This window comes from Ahaetulla prasina, chromosome 6, assembly GCF_028640845.1.
Source record: "Ahaetulla prasina isolate Xishuangbanna chromosome 6, ASM2864084v1, whole genome shotgun sequence".
Lineage (NCBI taxonomy): Eukaryota > Metazoa > Chordata > Lepidosauria > Squamata > Colubridae > Ahaetulla > Ahaetulla prasina.
In genome coordinates, this window is record NC_080544.1 from 85,357,109 (window position 1) to 85,382,201 (window position 25,093).

The following is a 25,093-nucleotide window of genomic DNA, read 5'->3' on the forward strand; positions in this document are numbered from 1 at the left end:
ATATTCCAGCCACCGGAAAGATGCAAGATTTCTTGTTGCATGTCCCAGTCCCTTAACAGTTCTCATCACGGGTACTCGTTATTTTTCAGGCCCGTTTTGGAAACGGGATAGGGAGTTAAGGAGAGCGCTGGGTGTTGCTTCTTCTTCACCCCGCGGCTGCTCCTTTCCAGGATCCCCCTTGAAAGAACAAAACAAAATGTTTATTGTGCTGCTGCTCCTTTCGCCTTTCCCGCTGAAAAAGACTTCCAGGAAGCAGCGTTTTATGTATTCATTTCCCTCCTCCTCCTCTGTGGCGCCTCGGTCGGTCGTCAGTAGGCGGGCTCCGCGCGCGGCCGCCAGCCGTACTCCCTCGCTCGCTCTCTGTCTCTCGCACGCCCGGTCGGCCCCGAAGAAGGCGGGTCGCGGGGACCCGGCTCCTCCTCGCGGGAGGCGCGTCTTCTCGGGGCGGGCGGTGGGATTAGCTCATCTCGGCGGCGGAGACCAGAACAGCAGCGGCGTTAGCGGCTCGTCCGCGGCAGCTTCGACTCTCGCCCTGCTGGGTTCGTTCTCAGGCGGAGGGGCGCGGAGAGCTCGCTCGTCCTTCTCGTCCCACACCCCACCCCACCCCAGTCTGGGTGTTTGTCTCCGGCCGGCTCTATGGCTCTGTGCAATGGAGAAGCCAAGGTCAGTGCCGCGCCGGCGGAAGGGACGGCAAGATGAGAGGGGAGAAGACGGACGGGAGGGGAAGCCAGCCTCGCAGCGAAGCGCGCGGTGCCTTCCCTGGCCTGCCACCTTCCTCCGGGAGCTTTGTGCGTGGGAGAAGAGGCGGGAGCCGGTGGCAAGGGCAGACCTGCTTTCCTCCCCCCCCACCTCTCTCTCCCTCCCGAACCCCCTTTCCCCGGGCTTCGTCTGCAACAGCAGCAGGCTTTCCTTTCGCGCGTCCCCCACCCCAAATCCCCATTCCCAGCAGCGGCATTTCCTTTTGGCCCTTCTCTTCCCCCCCCCCTCCTTCCTCCTCGGCGGGAGGAGGCTTCATGCCGGGCACATGGGAAAGAGGGCGGAGGGATGAGGAAGGAGAGGCACGAAGAAGGGTGACTGGCACTTGGCTCTCCCCACCCCCTACTCCCCCAAACCCCGGGCACCGGGGAGAAAGAGAAGGAGAGCGCCCGGTCTGGAAGTCTGCCGCCCGGTGGTGGTGGTCTCTTCCCCTTTCGGGCACATTCCCGTTGCCGGCCCCCCACCCCCACCGCGGTCCCGCGTGGCTTGAGGCTGCTCCAGACACGCCTGGCAGCCTCGTGGCCCTTCTCCCCTTTTGCGCGTGGCTGGAGAGAAAGAGAAAAGGCGAGGAGTGGGTGGCGGGGAGAGTAAGGAAATGGAGAGATAAGTCTCACTTTCGAACCGTTGCTACTTACTTCAGTCGCCAACTGTTTGTTACGGGTTTCCCCGCCCCCGCCCGCCTGTCTTTTTAAGAGCCTTATTTTCCCCCTCAGTTGAAGTTATAAGTTTGTTCCTCCTCGTATCCACAAACTAAACCAGTAAGTTGTTCTTTTCCAAAGAATGAAAGTTCTCGGGTTTGTGGCAAATCTAGGAAAGCATGTCAGTTTTCCTCACACTTCTTAAACTTTTGTTTATTGAGGTAATCAAGGGGTTGCCCTGGACTCTTTTCCCCAACGCACACATATTAAGTTTAAACGCATACTTGGTCTTTGAAGCGTAGTTTTTCTTAGTTCAATGTTTTCAAGGTTCTCACCTTGAAAAAGAAAATGTTTTGGTATTTGTATCTTTGGTGCCGCAGCTGCATCGTTGCTTGTTTTGCTGTAGCTTAATGATTGATGCGGTTTCCTAAAATAAGATAAACTTAAAACATGTTTGTTCAGGTCAATGAAAAGAAAAACTTTTTAACAGTTGGATTTTAACAGTTACAGTATATCACAGACATCTGTCTCCTCAGACATTGCCATTTCCAGAGTTTCCAAAATTTGTTATGTCTGAGCACCATTAGATTAAACTTAAAAAGAAGTAAACTCTGCCAGCCAAATGCAGGTTTGTTTTGCACAGATTCAGAACCTCCTCATAAGAACTTTTTATAGAAAATAATTGGGGGAGGGCTAACAACATGAATGGCATAGTTTTATTTTTAATGTGAGCCAGTGCGCGCACAGTAAAAAATGATAATAAAGTTATCTATTGTTAGTTAACTTGATTCAAACTCTCTTGTTAATGAGATTTGATTTAGTCACAAAAGCATTAGAGTACTAGAATGAATGATGGTGGATAAAATAGCAAGCTATATCTTTTTTTTAATGCATCTTACTTAGAATGAATTCTGGGGGCGCCTATGTTCTTTGGAGTGTATTTTTGAAATTAAATATATTTTTCTGGCTTGTGATACAAATAATATTTGCAACTAGAATTAGATGTTTCCCTCTAAACCCAGCATTATAAATATTCTTTTGCTACATACAGACTAGTTTGTATGATTTTAAATTGTAACTGGGAATATGGCTGTGTCAAAAAGAGGAGTCATTCTGCTAGTGTTAAGATCAGTGTCTCTTTAAAAATCTCTTATGGAGCTGACAACATAAATGTTTTATATGTATTTTCTTGGCTCTTTATGGAAAACAAAATTGATGTAAGAATTTCAGATGATGGCAAGAATAATTCTCAAACCACAATATTGATATTAAGAGCCACTGTAGGGAGAAGACACTTGTTTTATTTGGTGTTATATATTCCTTTTAATCTATCTATCTATCTATCTATCTATCTATCTATCTATCTATCTATCTATCTATCTATCTATCTATCTATCTATCTATCTATCTATCTATCTATTCATCTTGCCAGTATTATAGAGTTCTGTATTTACCACAGAATTTCACTTTATTCTTGAATGGTCATTTTGCAAAAAGAAAAGGAAAGCTTAGTAGTAGTTTAGTTTCTCTGATCTTAAATATGCATCTTAAATGCATTAAATTACATCTTTAAATTACTCACTTTTGGTATCTTGAGATTAGGTCTGGCTCTATGCTTTACAGAGAGGGGGTGGGAGTAGTGTCTTTCCTGCTTTTTGCAGAAAGTTTTTCTAGACAACAGTTATTTTTTAGTCTAAGTACACATTAGTTTACTTGTAGCCTGATCTTTAGGAAAGTTAGATAGTCCTGAGTAAATGCATTATTTAATTATTACATTTATTCCATAAATTTCAGATAAACTCTCTGTGATTTAAACAAACAATAATAATGTACCAAAAATATCAGAACAGCAGTTTAATATATTAGAGGATAAAAACCATGCTTCTGGCCCACGATTATAGTTAATATTGTTATACTTCAAAAGCCCTTCCTGGAGGAAATAATCATTATATGAATTTAATAAATAAAAGATTTAGGTACCTCTCAACCACTGAAAAGGAAGCTCTGTTATAAGGTGGGGACCACCATGGAAAAACGCTACCTCTAGACCAGGGGTCTCCAACTTGGTCCCTTTAAGACTTGTGGACTTCAACTCCCAGAGCCCCTCAGCCAGCAAAGCTGAGCAAAGCTGGCTGAGGAACTCTGGGAGTTGAAGTCCACAAGTCTTAAAGGGACCAAGGTTGGAGACCCCTGCTCTAGACCCTCAACTGTTTCATCTCAGCCTGTAAGTTGAGGCAACCCTGAACATCCCCATCTGATTGGGTGTATTGGTTCTATCTGGAAGACGCAGCCTAAAGATATTTTCAAGTCAGGCCTTGTAAGGCTTTAAAACAAGCACCCTTTTAGTTTATCAGATAGAAATCAATTTAGCACCCATAAAATTGTCGTTATATGCTTGTATTGTCAACATGTGAACTGTTACATTCTGCACCAATTGCTGTTTCTCAGCAGTTTTCAAAGGCAGTCCCATATAAAGTTCATTACAGTGGTCCATTCTGATTCAGTAGTGACAGGAGCATTGGAATCAGATGTGTTGAGTATTTAACTCTGTATAGGAATGCAGGTTTCCATTCTCCAACTTTCTGAAAATATGAAGACATTTTAAATGCATTTGCAAGATGCATACATCTGGTGTGATAGTGGGAACAGAACAGAACAGAGTAACAAAGGTGGAAGGGACCTTGGAACTCTTCTAGTCCAACCCCACTGCTCAAGCAGGAGACTGTACCATTTCAGATAAATGGTTGTCTAGTATCTTTAGTATCTAGTATCTCCAATGTTGGAGCACCCCCAACTGAAAAGAACAGAACAACAAAGTTGGAAGGGACCTTGAAGGACTGCTATCCATGACCCTGAGATTAAGAGTCTCATGCTTATTAAAAGTCCCAGTCTCATGCTTGTATTTTCTAAAGATTTCATAATAAAAAAAGAAGAAAGTATTTCTCTAAACCCACCTGATTTACTTACACTTAGTAAGAATATAAGATGGTTTTTCATCTTCACTCATTCCTAGCTCTTAGTGAAGGAGTCATTGAAAAAGTTAAGCCAAAATGTAATTTGTCTGAATTCAAATATTGTCATTGGTAAATCAAGGTTTATGGCTTAGTTTATGGACTACACTTACTTGTGATTTATTTAAAAACTAAACTCTAAATTCAAAAACTAAACTCTATCCAAGACTTTTTGACTTGCTGTGGTAATGGTTTAGTTTTCTCCAAAATACCAACTTTTTTCTTCTCTTATAGCCAAGGATTAGAATCACACATTACATTAGGTCAGAAGCAAAAAGACTCCCATATGTGTAGCATAGGTGTCTAGTATAAGCCACAGTATCTGTCGTGTCATCACTTGCCCTTTATGGATGTCCCTGGTATATATTAAAGTTTTCAAGGGAAAGAGCATAGCGGAAAACAGAACACTGGACTGAACTGAGTGATCATATAGTTTCTTAAGACATATAGAACAGGCTTCTGTTAATGGCAGGGATCTGCTTCCCTAGCTCATCCATTTGGAGTTCCACAGCGTAGACATTTCTGAGCATATTGTAGTAGTAGGATGACAGTTCTCTGGCTGGCATTTAAAAGAAAAGTTCCATATCTACTGGGGCACTCTACTTCATGACTTTTACACTCAGAGACATTGTCCCCACTGCTTTTGAAATGACATTTAAATTCACTTGAAATATCTACTTTTCAGTAAATAGCGTAGGAAGATAAATCGACAATGGAAACATTGCAAAGTCAAGCAGTTTCAGATCTACTATGTGTTGGTTTGTTTGTTTGCTATCTTTCCCACTACTTGCTTTGAATGCCTGACTCACATCTGTTCTTTCGTAGTGCAGCTGTGTCAATAGCATCTGCTAAACCAGTCCTATGTTTTGAGAATTTCAGCACCAAAGCAAAGAATTTAGACTTGCAAAAGGCAATGCAACCCTTTTGATTTATTTATTTATTTATAGCCCAAAAATTTATTTATTTATTTATTTATTTATTTATTTATTTTCTGTAAAAAATTCCTATATAGTTCTTTAAACCCTCTAAGAAAGTACATTATATATGACTGAAACATTCTTTCATGTAATTAGTTTATTTGGTTGATCAGCCATGGAAAACATCAGATTTATCGTGAATGAAATGATTTCTTTCAGTGCAGACTCTTGTGATTTAAATTAAGCATACAACCTGATAGCTTAAAAGTGGATAAAAAGGACTTCTTGTAATTTCATTTCTTCTTTGACTACTATAATGTTCTTTAATGAATCAAGTTCTCTGATTCAAAATGCCAACATGTTCCTAGTTTCTTAATGATTTCCCCTTTTATCTAATTTTGTACGCATCTGAGATTGTTCATTACAGAATTCTATTCTAGTTTTCTATGGATGCATTTAGGATGAAAGCATATGACTAACCATGACTTGAATAACAGTTCTATGGGTTGAGATTGAACAAACAACAATTTCCTCTTGCAATAAATAAAATTCTTGTTAGCAGCTTCATGTAAGTACCTCTATTTTAAAAAATATATTATTTTCCAGAGGATCTCTAGCTTGCTTTTCTGCTCAAATATTGGTTAAGGCATCTAATGATAAAATAACATATAAATACCGTATTTTTTAGACTATAAGATGCACCGGACTATAAGATACACCTAGATTTAGAGGAGGAAAACAAGAAAAAAAAAGGTTTTGGCCTCTGCATTTCTTGTTTTCCCCCTCCCCAGAAGCATGTTGCAGACCAAAAACTGGCACATTTTTTGGCCTCCCAAACTCTCCGCATGTCCTGTTTTTGTCAAAAACGTGCCCATTTTTTGCTTGCAGAGTGCTTCTGGGGGCTGGGGAAGGAGAAAACGACACGTGGAGGGTTCAGGAGGCCAAAAATGGGCCCATTTTTGGCAAAAACGGGATGTGTGGAGCACTGCATAGTGCTTCTGGGGGCTGGGGAGGGTGAAAACGGAGGGTTTGGGAGGCCAAAAACAGGCCCATATATGGTCTATAAGACGCATCAAAATTTTCATTTTTGGAGGGGGGAGTGTGTCTTATACTCTGAAAAATATGGTATGTTCCAAGATCATTCCACCAGTCTATATCACAAGTTTGTGCTTAGAATCTTTCAATATGGTTGCAGAAGTGGAAGGATTTTGCCTTTTTTCTTCAAAATTGGTACTGTTTGAAAAATTGCTTTAATAAAAACTACACACACACATGGAAGGATTTCATTTCACTCTGGCTGTCATAAACTTCAGAATTCAGTTTCTAAAATAATTCTGAAATGCCTAGAAGCCAAATCAAGGCAACTTACCATAGCTAACATAGCTAAAATGACTAATAACAGAATCATAAGTGTCCTTCCCCCTTCTACACTCTTTATGACACTGATATAGATCTCAAAACCGTAATTAGATCCACCACTTTGTCAGTGAAATAAAAGGTTGGATTCCTGCTGCTATTTATGTTATTTATAATTTACTTCTACTGTTTTATATCATTAGCCAATGAATAAATTAGCTAAGTAGTAGTTACGCACACAAGTAGAGTTTGCAAACAAGTACCATAAACATTTTAAGAGCCTCCTGAATTAGAAGATCTGTCTTGCCTTGCATCCTGTTGGCTCTGATCTTCACCAACCAGTCACTGATAACTTTAGTATCTATAACTTTATTTCCATTTAAAAAGATCTGTATTGGCCTTTACAATAATAGTATAGTAAGTGCATATCTAAAGGCTTCTTAATGTTACAGAGAAATGAACAGGCTAAATTAAGCTCCAGTGAAAAGATGTAGATTAACATAATGTCTGAAACCAGTAATTCTGGGCTGAGTTCAGCTTCATATTTGTGAGTCATACTTGCCATGAAGAAGAGGTGGCTGAGAATTTATGGGATTCCTAATAATTTTCTCTGTTTCAATCTTTGTCTTCTTTATTACAGTTGATAATCTCTTATCTTTGATTTACCTTGTTATGAAAGGTTCTACTCACCATTTGCAAAACTGGATATTCACTGTTGATAAGATTAAATAGTGGCGAAGAAAATTAATTATGAAGGAAGACTTACATAAGATATCCAGTTGAACTGTTCTTTGCCCTTTAATATGCCTCACAAATACTTTGAACTGTCCCCACTACCAAGGAATATGCAGGATGGTACTGGGTTGCTGGATAGAAAGGACTTTTCTTTCCCCAATAATTCAGTGTTAAAAGTGAACCCTTACTGAAACCGTGAGGAATTGTTATTTTTTGGTATTAAGCCAGGATATTAAAAATCATTGTTGCTTGATTGAATAAATGTAGTTACTTAGTTCTTGCATAATGCTAAGCAGCAGAGAATACATTCTATTATAAAATCAATTACCTTCTGACATACAGTCTATGAACTGAAATGTTGAATAATCAGACTAATATGTCCTGCCACTGTTTAAATGGTGTGCCCCTTGTAACAACAGGTGTTGTCTGAAACAAAACAATTCCAGAAAAGATATTAATTATTATCACAAATTCTTCTCGGTAATGATAGTTGAAGTTTCTCCTACCTTAACATGTCTTTTTAAACTTCATGTCTTAACATAGTTCTTTTAAATAACAGCATTCAAATTTGTCATAGTGATACTCAGATATTTTACCTTCTTCTCATTCTTAAAATCCATTTTATTCATCAATTCTGTTTGATCTTCTAGTTTTATATTTTTAACATCTTTGCCTTCTGTTTATTAATCCTAAAACCTGCTAATATGCCAAGTTCTTTTAATTTGTCTATTAATATTTCAATTCCTTTTAAAAGATCTTCCAGAACCAACACCAAGTTGGTTAAGGACAAAAGCTCTTAACATGTATATTCCTTTTTTAATCTTTATTTCTTCAATCCTCTTATCTATCTCTATTCAGTATTTTAAGAACCAAAATAAAGAAGAGAGGAGATAATGGGAATCCATGTCTTGTTCTTTTTTGTAATTCACAGGGAGAGTTTTGATAGATTTCCATGACCAATTATTTGTGCTTTCTGTGAAGTGTAAATTGATCTTATCAATTTTATAAACTTCTCGTTAAAATTCATATCTTCCAAAACCTTGAAGAAGAAATCCCAGATCAAATTGTCAAAGGCTTTCCCAACATCTAAGAAAATCAATCAAGCTTGTTTTTCATTATGTTCCTTCAATTATTCCAAAATGTCCAACACGTTTCTGATGTCCTTTAACTGTCTTTTAGGTAAAAAGCCACATTGATCTTCATGAATAAATTCTTGCAAAATTATTTTCAGTCTATTAGCAGAATCATTGTAAACATCTTGTCATTATTAAATAATGATATGGACCCACAGTTTCTTATTAAAAGTAAAATCTTGTTCTTCTTTAGGTATTAATGATATATTGGCTGCTTTCCAGCTCTCTGGCATCTTTCCTTCCTGTCAGATAGAATTCATTGTTTTTTTTTTGTAAAGGTTGTAAAAGTTCGTCCTCAAAACAAGTCTAATAAGAACCTAATATCCATCTTGTCCAGAAACCAAAGCATAGTCACTTTCAATACAAAAAAATCTACTGTAGTATTGAACTTTATTCTTTATGTTCTCCTATATTAGCCAACTTAATTAGTTAACATTATTCACATAGAACAGGGGTGTCAAACTCAATTTTATTGAGGGCCCACATCAGGACTGTGGTTGACCTTGGGGGGCCGACTGGTTGGGTGTTGGCAACTGAGTGGGCATAGCCATCTTGACACCACTCACTGGGTGGTGTGGCTGAGTGGGTGAGCAGGGCCAGCTTGACACCACTCTTCAAACTGCTCGCATGTTTCCTCTTTGTATTGGGTAGACTGGGCCGAAGCGACGCGGGTAGAAGGGGCTGAAGCAATGCTGGCCGGCCCCTTACATTTTCCAAGACAGCCCTATGGGCCGGATCTGACAACATCGTGGACCAAATCCAGCCTGCGGGCCTTGTGTTTGACACCCCTGATATAGAATGAAAACTATTATTTCCGATATCAACTATGGCATGTTCACTGTTGGTTACCTGGGCTGCACTGTAGGTCAATGGTATATTGGAGCTTTCTTGACAGTCCATGCCCTGTAGTGCAGACAGGACATCCTATTCACCGGGAAGTGGGAGGGGGGAGGAGGAGAAAGAGAAGACCCATCAACATCTGAAAATATCTAAACAAATTTCATACAACTCTCTCCTTTGTAATTTTCAGAAATGTTTTTAACTCTTTTTTCTAACATTCCACTTCTGGAAACCCAGAAAACAATGGTCCTCTCTCATGTAAGAAGATTTCTGAACCTTTCTTCCAGAACACACAAGAAAAAGGTGCCCCTTTAACTGTCCTATCTCCAGTGTATCATTTTGAGAGGAATCATCCCTGTTAGGGAAAGAAAAGCAGCATATCTCTAAGGATATTTATTTGTAGGTTTCAAAAAATTGGTAAGATTACTAACTCCTAATCTATTTAATAATTGTAACAAAAAGATAGACAATTGAAAAGGTTAACAAAAGAAGAATTAATGCTTTGGAATTTTGCTGCTGGAGAACATGGTTGAGAATTCATTGAGTGAATGGAACCATAAATCGTTCAGTGCTTGAGGAGATCAAGCCAGGTTGCTCACTAAAAATAGTAGTAATGAAGCTAAAACTTAGATATTTTGGATACCTAGTGTGGAAACAGGAAATCTTATAACAATCAAAGGCAAAAAGGATTCAAGAACATCTTGTAACATCTGGTTACAATCATAGCTATAAGATTAGAAGAACTCAAGGAGGCACTTCCTAGCACATTCTTTTCTATTGGCCATAATGAATTAGAAGCAACTGAATGATTGACTAGAAAAGCAAGTAATAGAATAGAAAAGCAAGCAATATGAGACTATCCTACCACTCCAAATTATATTACTGCCCTAGGAAAGTTTGGACCTTAGGAAAGTTAGGAACACATTTATGTGGGGGGAAGGATTTTAGACTGTTTTGATTCTCAGAACAAACTCTTGCCTTTATGCCTAATTCTGTTTCATCATACTTGTAAATCCTATTTGTTTGTTGTTTTTTAAAGTACATCCTGGAAATCTGAAGCATCTGCTATATGCCAGCACTGTTCTACCTAATCTTTAACATTACGTCTGTAGCTGGAGATTCAGCTCAGTACTTATGAATCACTTGTTCCATGATTAAAAGTGGAGAAATAAAATAATCCCTTCACTGTTTTCCTAAAAATCTGATTTTGCGCTTATCTAGTATAAACCTCGTATGCCCATAGATATTTATTTATTTATTTATTTGACAAATGTACATAGCTGTCCATCTTACAAATGAGACTTTTGGTGTCATACAATAAAACAGTTATTTTTTTAAACTTTAATATATAATGATGTATGAACTGAATGGAAGTAATAACCTGTATTTTGGGACTCTTGTTATATCAAATTCTTTCTGTTATTTTTTTGTCTAAGTTGCAGCCTAGTATACTTACATTTAAGATTGCCTTAACATTTGATGAATATGGTAATCTTAGAGCTATTACAACAATTTGAGATCAATCTGATAAGAATATTCTAGTAGAATACTATTTAAAATTGGTGACAGATTTTGAATATGGTGTCTGTTCTACATGCATACACCTTTGTTAAGCATGTATACAGAGAAAAATAAGTATTTTCAATTTGGAAAAGTTTGGAATAAAGACATCTTTGTGATTTGGTGGAAATGACAGCTTTGTGATTTGATCTTTATCTGTTCCCGGCATGTGATCAAGCTACCTAAGGGTATTTATTTCATCCTGTTCATTCACTTTTTATTCTGTTCACATTCATTCTGTGCTCATTCATTCTTGATCTTATCTTTCCTTAAGTGCCCATTCCCAAATGACATAATTAACGGTCACTCTCATATAACAAAGTGGGTAGAAGCATGCTTTTTCAAGCAGCTGTTTCCCTTCCTTTGACAAAAGTTCATTCCTTGCATCAAATGATACACTAGCCACTCTCTACCAATATTGGTAAATTTTGATTTTTTAAAATCTATTTTTCCATGTTTAATAAACATTCTACCAACATAGATTAAATTAACATTTACATTTAATGTAAATTAACATTTACATTAATATTTACATTCATTCTACCATTTATGTTTAATCTACAGATCTTGTCAAACATAACTGTCTTGGTCTTCAATATATTTATTTTCAGATCCATATTTTTTATTTTAACAGTAATTGAAATCATTCAGATTGTCGGCCAATAATATAGTTTTGTGTGCATTTTCATATCCACAAACAAAATCGCTCTAATGTTTGTCCCCTAATGTATTTATCCATAAATTCATTATATTCCTAATGTGCTTCACATATCCTTGTCTTATTCTTTGCTCAATACTAAAGTGTTCAAGAAATATTCTATTTTTCTTACCCATGCTTTCCTTCCAACATACTGCACACCTATCATATTCAATAACCAACTGTCAATTCTATTATTTAAAATTTAACAACTTGTATACTAGTTAAATTCTAATATCCTTTCAGTCAGAATTCTACAAATTTGTTTCTAGGCACACTTCATTAAACAATAAAATTATTTTCTAATTTTCATGCACAGATGTAGTTTTCACATTCTTATTAAGCAAATCACATAGCATACTATAAGGAAACCATATTTCATGAGTTCTCCAGTTCCATTGTGTCTAGCTTTTTGCACCCCTGGTCAAAGACCAGAACATTTTGTATCCTGTATTTCAGTCTGTAATTATTTCTCTCATTCCTCCACAGTTGATTATAGTAGTCTGATTCTGACATTCAGTTGATGTCTGCTTTGGAGTGGGAGGGGGTAGAGGGGTTAATGTAATACGTTTGTCTTCAAGAACACTATTGCATAATTTGGAGACTTCAATTGCCAAAATTCTCATAATATGATCATTTATGAGATCATACTTGTTGAGAAAGGCATCCAGGTTGGGGAAAGTTTGCATAGTCCATAGTTCAGGGCATGGTCTGCATGCATTATTTCCCCCTCTGTCTCTGTCACTTTCATCAACACCAACGTTGACTGACTTACAGAAACCCTAACAGCAAACATTTAGTTGAAGTTTACCTATTGTCTAGGGGAAGAAAAGTAATGTTGCATGTTGTAGAAATTATGGGAGTGCCTTTTAAAAAAATTACAGTTAATATTGAAGAATAAATAAAATATGTTTTATTAAATCCGGGTGCAATTCAAGGTGCTGGTTGTCACCTTTAAAGCCCTTCATGGCTGCGGTCCAGGTTATCTGAGGGACCATCTCTTGCCGGGCACATCTACCCGACCCATCAGAGGAGGGGAGGCAGGGAATGCTGTATGTCCCATCCCTGTGGGAGATACACCTGGTGAGACCCAGAAGAAGGGCCTTCTCCGTGATAGCGCCCTCTTTCTGGAACATCATTCCCCCAGAGATTAGAATGGCCCCCTCTCTAATACTTTTCTGGGAAGGTGCTGAAGACCTGGTTCTGCCAATGGGCCTGGGGAACCCAGAGTGGGATGAAGCCCATTAAATGGCTTGTGTCATTTGCTGTCGCCGGGCCGGGGGGTGGGGTAGGAGGTGGGGGGTGATTTTGTTATATATAATAATAATAATAATAATAATAATAATAATAATAATAATAATAATAATAATAATAATAATAATAATAATAATATTTTAATTTATAGACCACCCTTCTCCCGAAGGACTCAGGGCAGTGAACAGCCAGTTAAAATACAGAAAAACAGACAATATTAAAACAACCCTTAAAAAACTCATTCAATTGGCCAAGACTAAAACACAATTACCCCCTATAAATTATTAAAAATTTAAAACCCCAATTAATCAGATTAAAAATTTTTTAAAAGATCAAGCCAGTTCAGCGAGACGGAACAAATAGGTTTTAAGTTCGCGGCGAAAGGTCCTAAGGTCAGACAATTGTCGAAGTCCAGGGGGAAGCTCGTTCCACAGGGTACTATATTAATATATTGTACTATATTAATTTATATGATTCTTTTTGTTCGTTTTTATTGTTTTAAATGCATTTTTATATTCTGTAAGCCACCTTGAGTCGCCATGGGTGAATAGGCGGCAATATAGGAGATATACCAGCATTTATATGCTACCTTAGATTTTGGAGGAAGGCAGAGAAGAATTTTAAAACAAAGTTCTTGAAACATAATGTCATTTTATCCTTTATATAGGAATTATGGAAATATACATTTGTTACTTAACTATATATTTATTGTACAGAGATATGAACACAATACAAACCAACTTCTGGGCATTTCTTTCTCTTACATTAGCTTTCCATGATATAGTATAAGCACAGTTATAGCCAGCTCAAGTCATTTGCTTTCTGTTATGCACAAAATCAAAACAATAGAATAGAATAGAATAGAATAGAATAGAATAGAATAGAATAGAACAGAACAGAACAGAACAGAACAGAACAGAACAGAACAGAACAGAACAGAACAGAACAGAACAGAATACTTTATTGGCCAAGTGTGATTGGACACACAAAGAATTTGTCTTGGTGCATACGCTCTCAGTGTACATAAAAGAAAAGATACATTCGTCAAGAATCATAAGGTACAGCACTTAATGATAGTCATAGGGTACAAATAAGCAATCAAATCACATTAGGAAACAGTTAATATAAATAGCAATACTTGTGTTTTGCTGCTAGTGATAATTTGTGAGTTGTCCTTAGGTTATTTACTAAGGCTTTGATCCATAAACCTAGCCATTTCATCTTAAAAGGCCATGGCTTATGACTTATTTTAAACCAGAACACAATGGCTTATTTAAAAATTATGATTAAAACATGATTTAGTATGATATGATAGTATCATATTATAGTATAATAGCCATTTGTTGTTGTTAGTTGCGAAGTCGTGTCCGACCCATCACGACCCCATGGACAACATTCCTCCAGACCTTCCTGTCCTCTACCATCCTCTGGAGTCCATTTAAACTCATGCCTACTGCTTCAGTGACTCCATCCAGCCATCTCGTTCTCTGTCGTCCCCTTCTTCTTTTGCCCTCAATCTTTCCCAGCTTTAGGCTCTTCTCCAGTGAGTCCTTCTTTCTCATTAGGTGGCCAAAGTATTTCAGTTTCATCTTCAGGATCTGGCCTTCTAAAAAGCAGTCAGGGTTGATCTCCTCTAGAACTGATTTGTTTGTTCACCTTGCAGTCCAAGGGACTCGCAGGAGTCTTCTCCAGCAGCAGAGTTCAAAGGCCTCAATTCTTTGGTGCTCAGCCTTTCTTATGGTCCAACCTTCACAGCCATACATTGCAACTGGGAAAACCATAGCTTTGACTATACGCACTTTGGTTGGCAGGATGATGTCTCTGCTTTTTAGTTCGCTGTCTAGATTTGCCATAGCTTTCCTCCCCAGGAGCAAGCGTCTTTTAATTTCTTGGCTGCAGTCCCCATCTGTGGTAATCTTGGAGCCCAGGAAAATAAAATCTGTCACTACGTCCATTTCTTCACCATCTATCTGTCAGGAATTGAAAGGGACGGATGCCATGATTTTAGTTTTCTTAATGTTGAGTTTCAAGCCAACTATTGCACTCTCCTCCTTCACCCGCATCAAGAGACTCTTTAGTTCCTCTTCGCTTTCTGCCATTAGAGTGGAATCATCTGCATATCTGAGGTTGTTGATATTTCTTCCAGCAATCTTAATTCCAATAATAGCCATAGGTAAGGTTTTACGCATCATGTTAAATCATATGTTTATTCAAAACAAAGAATGCTGTTATAGTTTAATGAAATAGTCATGATTAAAATATGGCCTGGTGTGATATATGAACATAGGTTTTAATCTGGTTTAGCTATAGGTTCACTCAAAAAGAACCCTACTTTATTAAATGAAATATGGTTAACAAAATCTTAGCATGATTTATGAAACCTAGTGGAAAGTGTTATAGTCAAATTTTTTATGACTTAGTTCATAATTTCACATTAAACTGTAAGATGATATGCTTGTTAAATAGCTTACCCAATCATGCTTTATTGTTTAGTGTAGTGCCAACCAGCCCCACTATGCATGTTAGTTTTGTTTTAATTTAATATTTAACATATGTTCTTCTCATACCAATAGGCTACAAGTAAACTTGTAATACAAATCTAATAGTTCAACATAGCAGCTATTGCGATTTTGAAAAGACACACTTTATGCTTATCTGCTTGTCCCAATCTGCTTGTCCCTTATAAATCCTGTTCATAGTTGGAGAATGCTGGAGAAGATCTCAAGGATGGGGTATGCCGCTATGAAGGAGCTGTCGTGATACTTGATGCTGGAGCTCAGTATGGGAAAGTCATAGATCGCCGGGTCAGAGAACTGTTTGTCCAGTCAGAGATTTTTCCTTTGGAAACGCCTGCTTTTGCTATTAAAGAACAAGGATTCCGGTAAGATTGATCCTTATATTAGTTGTATGTATACTCCATTAACAGTTTCGTTTCATCTATGAGATCAGAAAGTTACAGCTTGTATCCTTCAACTGTAAAAGGCCAAATAGTCTGAAGAAGACTATGTTTCACCTTTTAAATTGTACCTTAGACTCTACCAAAGTGAGTAAGATTAGAAAACATAAATATTCAGATCCCCATCAAATTGAAGACTATCTAATTGTGGGGTGAATGATTAATTTTCCCTAAGAGCCCATGAGACACTGGAACCGTTGTGGAAGGCCTAACCAATAGATTAAACTTAATTCTACCACCGGCACCCATGAGTTAAGGGAGGAGGAAACACAGAGCCTCCACTCGCTTCAGCCCAGCCACCATTCTGCTATAATCGCAGAAAAGTTCTTTCTCTCGTCAGCCAAATAAAGGCGTTCACTTGGATTCTGCTTCTACCTCCCCCAGTGCTTACCGTACTTTTTGGAGTATAAGACACACTCCCCTCCCCCAAAGAGGATAGAAATGTTGGTGCATCTTATACACCAAATACCATTTTTGGCCTCCTAAAACCCCGCCCTGTTGTGTCTTGCCCGCCCTCAGAGCAGCCGGGGCCTTCTTACCTGCTCCCGAACACTGAGGAATGTATGCCTTCCGGCCCAAGTCCTGGCTCCATGCCCACACAAACTGCAGAAGAAGGAGCATCTCCCTGCCCCAGCCCTGACTCCATGCCCAGGCAAACGGAGCAGCTAGACCCCTCCCCCTCCTCCACAGCAGGTGAGCCTGAGGAGGGTTTACTCCCAACAACAGCTGATTGGAGTAATCCTCGCATCAGAAGATTGGAGAGGCGGAGGCAACAGAAGGAAGGGAGGGGCAGGCCTTAATGAGTGCTGAGTCATGGAGCCACACCCCATGGCCTATATAAAGGATCTACTTTCTGGCAGTCTCTGAGTCAGGCAAAAGTCGAACTTATCTTGCTGAAGTCACTTACTGGTCTCCTGCCTGCTCTGAGGACTTTGCTAGGACTTTGGGCAGAGCTGCAGAGGCAAGCCTGATTCGGATTTCCCTGACCCAGCCGTCAGCGGAGGAGTGGGACACGACACGCCCTGCGCATCCTGTTTTTCCCAAAACATCTATTTTTTGCAAAAACGGGATGCGCAGAGGCTTTGGGAGGCCTGCAGAGTGCTCCTATGGGCTGGGAAGGGCAAAAACTTTTTTTCCCTTGCTTACCTCTTAGAAATCTTGGTGCGTCTTATACACCGGTGCGTCTTATAGTCCGAAAAATACAGTATTTCATTGCATTTTATAACTTCCAGTTGAACTCAAATGGCAGTACAGGGACAGTCAAAGAGCTGTATGTGGCTCGGGGGCCATAAAATGCCCAGCTCTGGTCTAATTCCATTTAAATGAAAAATTAAATTACATTAATTAGTCCCATACATTTATCTATTTCCTATTGCATCACACTGAAATTAGTGGCAGATTTTAGAAGGGATTTTGGGTGTGCACCCAAGATTTCATGGAATCACATGTTGCTCTATTAATTCAGGCAATGAACGCCTGATTCTCATATTTGAGAAAATATATGTGGTATGTATCCCAGGCTATATGAACTGTGATAGATCAAACTAAAAGCTTGTCTACTTCAACATTCTATTGTCAAGAGAAGTTGGCAGTGTCATTTGAGTAATTTGAATGAATACTACTTTAAAAAGAGATGAAAAAGAGGACATTGAAATACCAGCCTAAAGAGACAGGATGGTTATTAGTTAACTACTAAAATGTCATTCCAAAATGAAAAGTCCCATAATTTGCTTACAAAACTCGAGGTCCTGTGGCCCTTTAAAAGTTGACAAATTCAAGAGGTAATTGGGGGCTGACTAGTGATAGGATTTTTGGTTCTTTTCAGCTCCAATGCTTTGCGTACATTCTATTAAGTAGTAACTGAAAACATTTATGAGAAGCAGAGATAGTGAGGAGCTGAGTGATGAAGCTGAGTATCATTAACATGCTATAATCAGTTGAATCAGTATCATTAACATGCTATAATCAGTTGAATTCTATCAAATGAAACATTGTTTTAATGTTATGAATACATAGAAACGTACCCATCTTACCATTCCCTGCTTGATAAGCAACATTATGTGGACTATAGAAAAGGAATAAGAAATAATAAACCAATGGAAGTGAATTGATAAAACATGAACATAAAGAGAGCTAAAACTAAATTGCACCAATATCTGTCATTATAGTTCATATTTTCTCTCCTTACAAACTATCCTTGTTTCAACCATATGGAAAAAGTCAAAAGGTTTTGAGTTTCTCTTTTTAAGATCTCTTGAACACCATCTAAAAATAGCTTTCTCATTCTTTTCTTTTTCTTCTCCCTTACAGTTAAATGCTTATTCATTCTCTGTAAGCCCAAACCTCACAATATTTACACCCTGACCATTCACCATTGTGTTAAATCAGCATTCACGGAGCATCTATTCATTCCTGAATTCTCAGTTACATAAAAGGGAGATATATGCTAGATCCCCCCCCCCCATGACCTGAGAAGCTAAGAATAGAAATAATAAGTGGCAGCTACCAAGATTTCATCTAAGTATAAGGAGAATTTCCTGATGGTGAGATCTATACAGCAGTAGATAATCTACTTATGGAGACTGGGTTCTTCATCTGTGGAGGTTTTAAGGAAGAGGCTGGATAGCCACCTATTATGGTTCGTATAATTATCCTGCACAATGCACAGCATTGATCTAGATTAAGCCAGCACAGCTCTTGGAAGGGAAAGGACATTTGCTGCATTAAAAATAATTGTGGATCACAAAAGAATAACTGGCTTGATGGGCTGCATGTTGTACAGCTCTGTTCTCGATGATCCATGTAACCTCTTTAAGCTCTACAATTCTATGATTTTATGACCTGTCTCTTATTATTACATTAATACACCTAAGCATCCATTTCTCTTGCATTCAAATTACTTTTCCTCTCAGTTTCCTTAACAAAATGAACAAAACACTCGCTGTTTTTACTTTTTTCAACATTCATTCCTTATCACAGACCACATACTACCCACTAAATGTATATAAGAATTTGTACATCTTAAATATTTCTCCATCCTTTTCCCTATCATTAGTTAACATTTTACCAAGGCAACCAATACATGTAAGTTCTTTAATACCTGAATATCGAAGACCAAACGAATTCATTTACTGATAAAATTTGCATAGCTACTGTATATAATATTAAAATTATTGTGATCTTTTAAACTCTTTTTATCCTTTAATTGGATGAAACTATACGTCATAAGGCAACAATTTTTGAACCAAGGTATCTCATATGGCCTAACTTACACAACGTATCCAAACTCCAGGTCTAATGACTCCCGAGGCAATGAAATTTTGGCAAGTTGCAGCTGCTTCAGCATAATGGCTGTTGCTACAGTCACATGGTCTTTATTTTCAGTGACAGTTTTGCAGCCAATCTCACAGAAGGGAAGGGAAGGGAAAGGGAGAGAAGAGGGAGAAAGGAAGGTAGGTTGTTCGTTTTGATTTAATTGGTTGGTTGATTTTTGGTGCTTCCTGCCAGATTCCCACAAAATACCCAATGAGGAGTACTCATTCCTATTCCCACTACTTTTTTGTCCACTCTTGGTCATCCTGTTTCTTTGTTAGGTAAGGAAATGGCCCGATGGGGCACAGATTATTACAAGATAAAAGCTGGACTTTAAGCCTGTTCACTGTCTTGTAGCAGAGAGCTATAAATGAAATAGGAAAAAACAAATGTTATAATTTGCTCCTAAGTCTTGTTCATGGTAAAGATAAAGGTTCCCCTCGCACATACGTGCTAGTCGTTGCCGATTCTAGGGGGCGGTGCTCATCTCCGTTTCAAAGCCGAAGAGCCAGCGCTGTCCGAAGATGTCTCCGTGGTCATGTGGCCGGCATGACTCAATGCCAAAGGCGCACGGAACGCTGTTACCTTCCCACCAAAGATGGTCCTTATTTTTTCTACTTGCATTTTTACGTGCTTTCGAAACTGCTAGGTTGGCAGAAGCTGGGACAAGTAACAGGAGCTCACCCCGTTACACGGCAGCATTAGGGATTCGAACCACTGAGCTGCCGACCTTTCGATCGACAAACTCAACGTCCTAGCCCCTGAGCCACTGCGTCCCTCTTGTTCATGGTACTGTCCTCTAAAAGTTGGTCTTTGTAGTCAAAGTAAAATTTCTATTGAACAGGAAGACTCTTCCCTTTGAATGGTGGGGCACGCATACAGTATTTTGTCCTTCAGTAAAGTGTAAAATGGTTCATGAAGTTTCCAGTTGGGGTGAGAGGAACAGTTCTCTGTTTCTCCGCATGGTTGCTTTAAACAGGCAGCTTCCTGTAGTCTTAGCAGGAGCAAACATTGGCAAGTAAGTGTTGCTTTAGCATGGCCAGAAATAGGCTTGCCATGACAACATAAACCTTCAGGGTTACATAAAATGGACAAATTGCCCAGATTCAAAGAAAACAAGGATGAGTAGGCCAGCCCTGATTTCTTATATCTCCCTTTACATAGATGGGCTGACTAGTTATAATGAAGGATTCTGTCTACAGAGGCTCTTAAGGTAATTGATTTTTGATAGTCCTCAAATATCTGGAGAGCCTCCAAAGATACAAAAGTTGTTCTAGCCCAGTTTTATTGAATTCACAGAGGTCAATATGAGGAACAATTATTTCCTTGCCCTCAAATGGAGGTAGTTTGTGTCAATTTTATAAAATACCTGAGGAGGGCTATTGATTTCCCTACATTGCTTCAAATTTGTTTTTAACTGATAAAAGAGTTCAGTGTTGGCAAATATACGTGGGTTATTTTGTTTCTTTGATTTCGAAGCAGTATTATATAAAAGGAAAATGATACTTTATGTCTGGATGTATGCTTGCTCTCCTAAGGGAATATTTATGTTGCTTTTCAGTTCCATTAATCACTGGGTATAATCATGATTTGTTCATGTTTGATGGAAAAGTAGCATTAGTAAACAGATATTCCTCATCTTATGAATCTAATAGAGCCTGGAATGTCTATCTTAAGTCATGATAGCCATAAGTCAAGGCACCCATGTGACCAATCTGGTTTTATGACTTTTTTAAGCAATCACAAAGCAAATACTGTGCTTGTAAAGCAAACTACAGTCATAAAGCAAACACTGCAATCAGAAAGCAAAAACTCCAGTCCTAAAATGAGTCAATTCATTCCTATAGATGGTTTGTGGTTGGAAAATGCCAGAAACCAGCAAAAAATATCATAAATTCTGATCATCCAACCAGCCATAAAAATTAGCCAGTTGCCAAGCATCTGAAATGCGATCTTCTGACCACTCTGTGTGTTTTTGTATGTGGTGTGTGCATGCTGCCATTGGAATTCAGAAACTGGGTTCTAAGTATCTTTGGGGGGAATTCATCGTAACTTTGAAAGACACTAAGCAAGGATTACTTGTAGCAATAGCACTTAGACTTACAGCCCTCTCTAAGCGGTTTACAGAGTCAGCATATTGCCCCCAACAAATTGGCTCCTCATTTTACCCACCTCGGAAGGGTGGAAGGCTGAGTCAACCTTGAGCCTTGAACTGCCAAGTTGCAGGCAGACGAACTAGCCTGTAGTATTGCACTCTAACCACTGTGCCACCATGGCTCTTGTACCCACTGACTTGTACTCTACTTGTAGCCACTGACTCTTAACTTAAATATAAACTATGGTCAATGACTATATTAAAGCATACATCATAATAATGCAGGGCACTGACAACAGCTTGTGCCTAAGATCATGAATATATAAAGTCATCCCAATAGTATCTCTCTTCTCTAAACTGTGTAGCTTGAAAATAATTCTGCTACTTTGTTTAAAGGGTCCAAAGCTTTCTGATATGGTGGGTGTGTTGATAGATTGGAGCACATAATGTAGCAGAGTTTTCAGAATCATTGCCAATTCATGGAATGCTATCAGCAATGACAAAGCATAAGGTAAAGGTTTCCCTCGTACATATGTGCTAGTCGTTGCCGACTCTAGGGGGTGGTGCTCATCTCCATTTCAAAGCCGAAGAGCCAGCGCTTTCCGAAGACGTCTCCGTGGTCATGTGGCCGGCATGACTCAACGCCAAAGGCGCACGGAACGCTGTTACCTTCCCACTGACAAAGCATAGATTTATCAGAATAATAAATGGGGAAAAAGTAAACATCAGTTGAAACATATTGAGATTTCTCAAATCATTATTTAACTGTATTGCTATTAGCCTATCTATCCTACGAAACTTCACCTGGATCCAAAAGAAAATAATGCCAGGAAATGCTCTTATATACATTTTTCTACAAGTGAAAATGCCCTACTGAAAATTCGTTCACAATTGCAAAATTTGTTCCAACATTGGAATATACCATAATACTGGAATTATTCTCCTTGTTTCTGATAGGGCATAAAGTCTAAATAGGAATCTCTGGAAGTACTTTAAATTTTAAAAGGTTTATTAAGCCAATGGAAAGTCTTTTATGATTTCATTTTCACTACTATGATTTCTTTATTTCTTTTTATATTATTGAATATTTTTTCAAAATCCATTGCATCCTCATTTGATTTTTAGTAGTTGTGAAGGTAATTTAGGATTGACTTTCAGAAATTAACCAGAAGAGGGTCACTGGCTCAAGGAAAAGCCATAGAGAAGGCCTTTGCACAGTTCAAGTGTACTGTAATGTACTGTTGATTCTCTCAAAATACTTTTTGTTAGCCAATTGTTTTGTAGGGTTTTCTTAGGAGAAGTTGTTGGGAAGTAATGAGCTTTAGTAGAACCATAACAATTGAGAGAGGTAATGATATTCCATTATATTTGTTTTCGTGGAGAAGTTAATGATTTTTAATACACATATTGTTTGCCTTTTGTATTTTCAGGAAAGTTGAGACTTTTCATATTATTGTTCTGTATAGGGTTAATGAATATCAGTGAGAATGATTTTTTCTTGTATGACTGAAAAATAATTCTGCTCTAGAAACTTAGATTTTGCTGAATGCTGAAACAAGCTTAAAGGAAAAATTCCAATTTAAATGTGTCACATTTTAGGTTTTGTGTGATGCTTCTTGTTTACTTCTTTTGATTTTTTAAAAAGAATTTATTCTGATTTATAATAATTTGCTGTTTTAATAGATGTAAGATACCTTATATACATGCAGCACTGCCTTTATCAAAGTTTTATGGAATGATATACGTTTATTAAAATATTTAATTTCAACATCTTTGTTTTTATAAATTGTCTCTTTCCTTTATAGAGCCATCATCATCTCTGGAGGACCAAATTCTGTTTATGCAGAAGATGCTCCCTGGTTTGACCCCGCAATTTTTACAATAGGCAAACCAGTCCTTGGAATCTGCTATGGCATGCAGGTGCTACTTAACATTACTACAAATATTTATGACTCTATGGGTTTTTTGGTGTTTGTTTGCCTAACGTCCAATAACTATTCTAATTTGTACTTGTGCAATATATGGGAACATTATTTAGTAGTAGTCTAAAATGAGCTTTTTTAAAAAGTACGTCCCTTGTTCTCTGCTTGTCACTAATAGCACAGTCCCTAATGCAATCTGTGCATGGAAGTTTTGCAGGCCAATCTGTTGTTCTTGTGCAGAAGCCTGCTGGGAACTGATTCATGAGCTTTTTGAGGCCATCACTATGGAGAATAATAAAACAGGCATCATTTTTGAAAATGGGATTGCTGTGGTTTGGCCTTTCTAATAAATGAGTGGTATGTCATTGTAGCCTTGATATTATTTGTAGCATTTCAACACATTAATTAGCAATTATGGTGGTACAGTTTGCATATCCAAATGTTCTTGTAACTCCCTCCACCACAGAGAGATGTTTTCTCAGAGTAATCCTTCTTCTCTAGTATTATATATAGAAGAATTTAAAACTGACAAGATCCTGCAAATGAAACAAGTGATCCAGTGGCATAGGTTCAAAAACGGGAGTGGTCTGGAAAGAAAATTTGTACTAGCTGGGATCAGTTAAACAGTTGTAGTAGTTGGGAGTCAATTAAAATAAAAACAAATAAAGGAGATAGCATTTTTTAATGAGAAGTTAATCTGCCCAATTTGTAGTAGTTGGGGGTCAATTAAAATAAAAACAAATAAAGGAGATAGCATTTTTTTATGAGAAGTTAATCTGCCCAATCTAAGACATTACCTGCCACGAAGTACAAAGAATAAAATAAGTGTTTTTGATCATTTATTAGTTGAACATAAAGTGGTCATTTCCTAAGAGAGTTCTGTGTATGGGAAGATGAGTAGAGAAGACATAGCACAAGAAAACAATGGAAGCTGAGTTCTAAAAATGTGTTTGATCAGTAGCGAGACAAGAAGAATGCAGTCAGTCCTTGATGTACAACCACTGTTGGGACCCGAGCGTCTGTCGCTAAGCAATACAATTAAATGAGTCATGCCCGATTTTATGATCATTTTTGCCATGGTCATGAAATGAATCACAGAGTTATTAGGCAAATCTGGCTCTCCCCCCCCCCCATTGCCTTTTCTTGTCAGATGCTGGCTGGAAAGGTTGTAAATCATGATCATGTGACCCCAGGATGCCGCAATAGTTGTAAATACATGTTGGTTGCCAAGACCCCAAATGGCAATCAGGTGTCTTCAGGGACTCTAATGCTTGTAAGTGCAAGGACACTTTTTTAGCACTCTCATGTAACTTTAAACTTTAAATGAGTGGTTGTAAATAAAAGAATTTCCTCTAGAAATAAAACAGTGAAGACATGGATCAAGACTCTAAAAGAATGTGCAAATCAGAAGCACTTAGATTTAATATGAGACAGCATAGGCCTTGAGCAAAGGAAAGAGCAGAAAAGTATATACCGTATTTTTTGCTCCATAGGACACTTCTCACCATAAGATGCACCTAGGTTTAGAGGAGGAAAACAAGAAAAAAAATCTGCCTCTGCCTCCCAGCGTCCATATTGTATTCATCTGGCTAGCGTCCTTGCAGCAAACAGCCTGCCTCCTCCATGTCTGCTGCCTCCGCAGGGGAACTCTGGAGCCTTTGCCTCTGAGCAGCTGAACGGCGGTTGGATCGGCTTCCCAGAATACTACCGATCAGATGTTCCAGGCAGCGGGAATCACTGCCGCCTTTCGCTGCAGCTGCCTGTTGCCTATATTCACTCCATAAGACACACAGACATTTCCACCAACTTTTGGGAGGAAAAAAGTGTGTCTTACTGAGCGAAAAATACTGTAAACAGTCTGTTAAAAAGCACTTTAGACATTTTGAAAACGTATAAGTGGAGAGAGGCAAA

General features: G+C 38.3%; 1 protein-coding gene across 1 annotated transcript in view; it reads left to right on the plus strand.

The window, feature by feature from the left end:
- The first annotated feature begins 312 nt into the window (after positions 1–312).
- GMPS (guanine monophosphate synthase) overlaps positions 313–25,093 on the plus strand; it is a 47,782-nt gene continuing 23,001 nt past the window's right edge. The window contains exons 1-3 of the mRNA XM_058188315.1: positions 313–663; positions 15,597–15,778; positions 23,066–23,180. Coding sequence (XP_058044298.1) covers positions 637–663; positions 15,597–15,778; positions 23,066–23,180 — 324 coding nt within the window. The 5' untranslated portion in view covers positions 313–636. The remainder of the gene's footprint in view (positions 664–15,596; positions 15,779–23,065; positions 23,181–25,093) is intronic.